Genomic DNA, 7,080 nt, shown 5'->3' with positions numbered 1-7,080 from the left:
TGGGCGCAGGGCTCCCCTCTGCCAGCGGAAGAGCTCGTGGGGAAACCGCGTCCGTGGGGGGGGGAGCACCAGATGACTTTATTTTCTTTAAAGGTGATTCGCAGTTTGTTCAGCTCTTGGTAACGTGAGGTCCTAAACTCGGATTTCACGGCTGAGAGGACAAGGCGGTTTTGTGTCGGGCTGGCCAGAGATGTGCGAATCCCCATCTCTCCTCCCAATCCTGGAACTTCTGCCTCTCCCAGGAACCACCCCCAGCCGTGCTCTCTGGGGAGGTACTTCACAAGCCGCACGGCGAGCCCAGGGATGCACGTATCCTCCTCAGCGCTGGGTACCGGCGGGGGCTTAGAGCTGTTAATAGTAACAACCTCTTCCTCCAGGTCATGCAGCAGGCATGCACCGTACACTGCTGTTTATTACAGTACGCTCTGTTGACAGCCAGTCACAAACATGAGATGTTTAAAATAGAGAAAATAATTGCAGAAAAATCCATTTCTCAAAATTATGCAGGTGTTATTTCTTCCAAAAATTGGTCCCCTGCAAGCAAATCTTTAAAAAGAGAAACTCTTGTGCTTCACTGCTATGAAAATATTAATGCTAATTATAAAATATCAGGAATAAAAGCTATATTCAGTTCCAAAGCAAAAAGCTCCAACTCACCCCTTATCATTAAATTACTTAATAACCCCCCCACTTTTAAATTTGATCCAAATAAATCCAGAAAATGTGCAAACTTTATCAGAATGCAATGTTTCAACTAAATACAAATTGAAATTGCATTGAGAAAGCCACTAAATATATTCAGGTTAAAAATAAAGTCACTGAGATTTGGGTGGTTAGGTTTTCCCCTTTCCTTTCTCAGCTGTAACAGACTTGAACAACCCTTCACAGCAGACCAGAAGGAAAGGTAAATAATCTTTGGTATTTGTAGTTTTAGAGAGTGTTTAACCTTTTCTCACACTATCACCAATATAGCATTTTTCCATGAAAATATGTTTACTAATTATTAATGCTAGAAAGGTGCATGAACAAAATTGTTATTTTTATAACATGTAACACATACCCATAAAGTTGCTACTGTTACATTTTGGCAAAAGGTTCATTGACGTGCTGTGTTTGATTCTTCTCTCTAGTAAACAATCCATCTGTGAAAGTCAACCTCTCATTTATGTTACTAGTGAACAGGCCTATCCTAATTCTGGAACACCTGGCATTCAGTTACTGTCATGATTTTACAAGAATCTGAATTAAGAGGTTCACTACTGTAAATTAAATTTGGAAATTTTCTAATGGAAATGAAAAATGAGAACCTAGTTCTTTTCCTGTTTTCTTCAAGGAGAATATAATCACATCACTGGATACTGAGAAAAAAATCCTAGCATTACACCAATTTCCCCAGACAGATTAAGGCATTAATCCTACAAGTTTACACTCATAAATATAATCATGACTTTGGGCACATTCAGGAAATGATTAATAGCAAAAAAAAAAAAAAAAAAAGAAGAAAAAAAGGTGGCTAACGTTACTCTCAAAGGTAATCTTGAAGCATAACAAGCATTAATCTAAAACACAGTACTAGTGACTTACAGTTTCACTTTGCCTTGTCAAAGGACAATTAAAAATATGCTTATCTGATAAACAATTTCAGTTATTTGTTCTTGTTAAAAGAAGTCTTAATTCTTAAATTCTTAGCATATCTATTAAAAAAAATAAAATGTATGCAAAACCAGTGATCCATTGAATTCTCATACATTAAGACTGTATTTTAAAGTGGGAATTCAGATGCCGAAAGAAATCTTCCTTAGATGTTATAGACGGTGGGAAAACTTCTCGACAGAATTCACATATTCCACACTGATTCAGTTCAGAGTCTGTATAAGCTTGTGCCAGCAAATCATTTTCTCGGGGCTGCCAAACGAGCTAAAAGAAATAGAAAATTATTATTGTTGTGGTTTACATGATGGTATAGTATGTATTTACATATAACATTCCCCCCCCCCCCCTTTAAACTAGGTGTCCCGTACACCTGCTTGGCCAGAGTAATTAGGGAGTTCTCATTTAAGAAGAGCAAGATAGGACTTTGATTTTTCTGAAGTTCTATAAACATACTGTTCTTGCAAACACCAAGAATACCTTTGTACCTATTCATGATAAATACTGTTATGAGCAAAAGTCTGATAAAAATGAAGGCTTTTCTGTAACTTTGCTTTTCAGTATTTTACTGTAGAAGCCATAGTACTTAACAGCCATTTAACAGAAATGAGAAAACGTATTTTTACCTTAGAATAAAATGTTTCTTGTACAGAGTTAATAGAATCATATTTTATTTCTATTCTTATTGATACATAACTAGTTTGCAGTTTACTTTCAACATGACTAGAGCATTGTCATATACCCCAAGTTACTTATTTGATCTGCCTGACTTTTAGTGTAAATATGTCTCAAAGACTCTGTTTTGGGATTCCTTCTGCCACGACAGCACCAAACTCAGTGGGACCATCTGAACATCTATCCAGGTGTTGAGGCAATTCTGCAACTACACTAAATGCTGTTCAGCAGCTGTACTGCTCTCGGTCCCTGAGCTAGTTAGTTTAAAGCCAGCAAGTCTGTTTACCCAACACGGGAGTTCAACAGACTTCAGCCTGAGACATACTTAGAGCCAGAGTGTGCACTAATAATTTAGTGTCATACCAACTAGGAATCAAGAACTCTTCTATCGATTCTCAAAGTAAAGTTAAAAATGAAATCTACTTACTTCAGTATTAGCAACACAGGACAAAATACAAAGTTACGTTATATGACCAGGATGATTAGGTTTTGAGTAAATTGAAAACTAAATGCATATTGTTGTCACTGCAAAGTAGACAGAATGGCAGCAAGCTGGTATGAGCTCTGTATGTGGGGATGGAACCTAGAAGAGGAGAGCGCCCCACAGGTTTTTTGGCTCAGTTCTCTCTTGCTTCACTCACACATGGAAAGGCAAACTAGCATACTTCAGAAAGTAGTTTCTTTAAAAGTTTTAAATTTCTTCTTATCAATACCCAAGAGTTTTACTTTTCAGCTCCTATATAGATTTCACCATACCAAATAGTTAGAATCTATTGTTTCTTCCTTCCATGGTAACTCACTGTACTCAACCTGGCTTTCATAGTGGTTAAACCTTGTTTTTAAACCAGCTGAACTTCTTAGAGTCAATTTCCTGTCCATTCCCTATTTAAACAGTGCTCAGTTTACCAGACAGCAATAGCAGATTTACTGTCTTTCATTATGGTCAGCAATCCATATAATTAAATTGACTAATTAGTAATTAAGTGCAATCACACCAGTTTTTTCAGCTCAAAGAGTCTACTTATTGTATGTTGCTGGTGTAAATTGCATATTAAATCTATCTAGACACTGACACACTTAAACATCCTCACAGAAATGTGTTTAGAATTACTTGTTTCTAATATCTCATGATGTACAGCACCATTTTAAAAAAGATAAAATAGTATTGTAAAAACCACACAAAGGACATAGTAAGACTTCTAAATTTGGAAGCACAAGGGGAGGTATGTGTCCCGCAACTCACTGAGGCGGACACTTAACTTCCATTTCTTTCTTTGAGTGTTAAGCATGTGCTTAATGTGCTTTTCAGAACAGGGGTATATTTAAGCCAATGTTACATTTAAAAAACATTAATATTTATATTAGGATCAATAGACCATCAATTTTCTTTTAAAATCATGAACATTCTTAAAAATATTTTTAGTGGAAAGAACCCCCTCAAACTGTGAATACCGACCGATAAACACGGGCATCTATATGTAAGTCTCAGTTAAATGTAGTCTGTAAAATCCTAGGTCCACTAATACCATGTTTATTTTAATCTGCTGCTCTTTTCAGTCACATGTTTTTTTTTAAAAAGTTACATCCTAAGAAAACAGTACTGAGTTTTCACATTTAGTATCCACATAGAAGGAAAGAGCTAAATTTATTACAGCAACTGAGAGCAGTTCCAAGAACTTACTGTTGCCAAATCTACTGCATTTATGGGGTTTTCCATTTTATAAGTTAACATATGTAGTAAATACTTGAAAGTTTTATCTACACTAGGAAAAAAAAAATCAGGTATATAATTCCTCCCTATTGGAGCTTCACCAGTGGCAGGGATGATGGAAGCTGTAAGCAATGTAACTACCCCTTAGAAAGGTGGTAAAATACTAAGAAACAGTTTATGCATAAAATTTGGTAAGGTTAATACAGTCAAAAGGGTATGAGCGCAAGTAACTTCTAAAAAAATTAGTATTTCAATCTACACACATATTACCTGTGAATCAAACCTTTAGCACAATTAACATTCTAAAGCTGAGTCTAATTCACTGGGAAAAATACTTAAAAAACCTCTTTTGAAGGCAGCTGAATAAAGGTGATGGATGTTTAAATATATTGATGTACACAGATGTATATTTCATGGATTTTCAAGTAATACTGGCTAGTTTCAAACAAGCTTCTGGATAAGATATAACATTAATCAATGTCCTCTATGTCCTACAGCGCTATTGTAGATATGACTTAAAAACAGTGAAACAGTTTACCATTGCCTTTCTTTTCTCCGACTGTTAGCATTATTACATTTCCTCCATAAAGTAGATAATTTAAATTTTAAATGATGACTCCCAATTAATTTCCTTCTTTTGCAGAAATACCATTGATCAAACCAATGGCTTATTGGTGTTCAGCTGCATTTTTTCTGTACTTTTTAAGCTGCATAGTCCCCTATCAATTTATAAGCACATACCAGCTGTTTCACTTGCTGTAATATACAATGCAGGGTGCCATCTATTGAAAAATGAGTACACAGACTAACTAGTAAAAGATCAAGCTGGAGAGGGAATACAGAAAAAGAGGATAGTAACAAGCGGTGGAGTGAATGCTTCACAGCTCCACAGGAATTCTACCAGTGATAAAATAATGGTTTAATTTGTTTTACTCAGTCACAACTTTAACTGAGGATCCAGTGAAAAATAAAGCACAATAAAAACGGTGATTAGTCAGTTGGTATTGAATTAGAACTCCTACATTACAAATAGATATTTAAAATATATTTTGAAAAATCAGGCTTATCATTTAACATACAATGATGAACAACAGCATGCTTTCCATGCTTTAAACTTTTCATCCAAAACTGTTTTGCAATAGAAAATTCAACTAGACTGGGTACGTTTTAGAAGAAAACATCAAAGCTATCATGTCCTACAAATGCATTCCAAATGCTAGTTCTGCATATTGTGCAGTGGCCAAATTGAGAGGTAAAGCTCTTCTGCTGCATGTGCCTCATCCTTAGCAAAGACCACAAAACCTCATCAATGTAAATAATGTAAATATGCCAAATCCACCCTCACAAAATTCCTAAATATCACCCTTTGCTTATTCTTGAAAAGCTGTCCTCTTATGAGGTGTGAGAAGGGCCACAGAAACATTAAAAAAAAATCAGTCTATAAAGTCCATAATAATTTGGCCAGCAATTTCAGTTGAGACAGCATGTTACACAAAACCAGCAAAGAATTCAGAGATGTGATTGTTAGAACCTGCTGAAATGTTTTTCTGCATTACAGCAACTGGGCCTTGCTTGCAGAACCTCCCATGGACTTCAAGTAGCTATAACTGAAAATCAAGCCCGAAGTACATACATAAAATAAAGTATTTAAGTGAACTTCCCTTCATTTGAAAAAATAAATGCTTTCCTCCTTGACTGCTTAAACTATGAAGAAAAAAATCCTTAAGTTTTCTTAGAGGGAAGGAATAGGGTGCCGTTTATACCTCACACTGAGGTAAAAACTAGGTAATTTTTCCAGAGTGAAGTATTTATCTGTTCAGTTTATTAATTAGTCCATTTGTCATATTCTCTGTTGTACATTAAAAACGATTAAATTATGATCCCTATTCAACTGAGATTAAGGGTAAAAAGCAAGCAATCTAGGGGGCAACAAGGGTGGAAAGAAAGCTATCTAGGGGGCAACTTACAATTAATGGCAGCTTTGAAACAGCTATAGAAGCAATTAATATCAAATTAACTGAAATCTGTGCAAGCATACCCAGTGCTTACATCTGCTTAAATTCCTTTCACTGGAAAAGTGCCTTGTACACATATTTCAGTATCAGAAGAAGAACTGACAAGAGAGACCATCTTAAAAAAAGACTGATGAGATACCTGATAGCATATATAAATCCTGTCTCAAAGATCTTTGCAAAGTAGTTGTCTGAATCATTACCATTTTTTGAAATGTACAGAATTTATAGAAAGATACCTGATGAGGACCTCTGACGGTTGTCCCAGCAGCTTCTAAAGAATTAAAAATTACTTCAGGTACACCCTGGTTTGTGTGCTTAGGTACAAATGTGAAACCAGTGTCTGTTGTTTTTAAACACGTTTTGTCACGGGTACTTTCTACAGGCATGTTTGCATGATTTGGGGGGTTTGTTTTGTCAACAGTAGATAAGCTTTGTAAAGCTGAGGTCATGAGATCAACTCCATGAGCTTCAAATGAGTTAGGTTCCAATTGACTGAGGTTAACAGCACGGTCTCTGTGCTCCAGGTTAAAATGATGATCTTGAAGCATGTTTTCAGCTATACCAGTACAAGGAACTGTTGGTTTTTCCTGAGTGCTCTGCAAGAAAGCAGAGTCATTGTCTGTAGGTGGAAACTTGACATTAAATTTAGAAAGTGATTCTACAGAGTTGTTGTCCTCATCTTGGCCCACTCCTCTTGGTGTGATAGATGTGATGCATGATGCACCTCTATTTATATCCTTTATAACCCGAGGCTTAAAAAGCTCTTCTGCTTGTTCATCAGTTTTATCAGTACACTGGATTGGCATGGAAAACTGTATGTCTGTGGAGAAAGAAAGAAGAAAACATTAAATAGTCCAAAAAAGTATAGTTATTAAAGGTGTGGTGTTAGGGTATTTTTCTTGAGATTTTTTTTATCTTCCTTCTTGGCTTTTTAACCCTTATTTTTTTTCCTTTGAAACCAGTTTGAGGCATAGTTCTTTTTCACAAACATTAGCTCTGACACAAAAAACTACCAGAACACAAATAAAA

General features: G+C 35.9%; 1 protein-coding gene across 1 annotated transcript in view; it reads right to left on the bottom strand.

The window, feature by feature from the left end:
* Positions 1 to 1,635: 1,635 nt before the first annotated feature.
* TANK (TRAF family member-associated NFKB activator) overlaps positions 1,636 to 7,080 on the bottom strand; it is a 21,969-nt gene continuing 16,524 nt past the window's right edge. Inside the window, exons 7-8 of the mRNA XM_010151839.1 lie at positions 6,288 to 6,871; positions 1,636 to 1,917 (exon numbers count right to left, since the gene is read on the bottom strand). Of these exons, the coding sequence (XP_010150141.1) occupies positions 1,750 to 1,917; positions 6,288 to 6,871 (752 nt within the window). The 3' untranslated portion in view covers positions 1,636 to 1,749. The remainder of the gene's footprint in view (positions 1,918 to 6,287; positions 6,872 to 7,080) is intronic.

This window comes from Eurypyga helias, unplaced genomic scaffold (assembly GCF_000690775.1).
Source record: "Eurypyga helias isolate BGI_N326 unplaced genomic scaffold, ASM69077v1 scaffold15955, whole genome shotgun sequence".
NCBI lineage: Eukaryota > Metazoa > Chordata > Aves > Eurypygiformes > Eurypygidae > Eurypyga > Eurypyga helias.
Note: the sequence above shows the minus strand (reverse complement) of the source record. Positions and strands in the feature narration are given on the sequence as shown.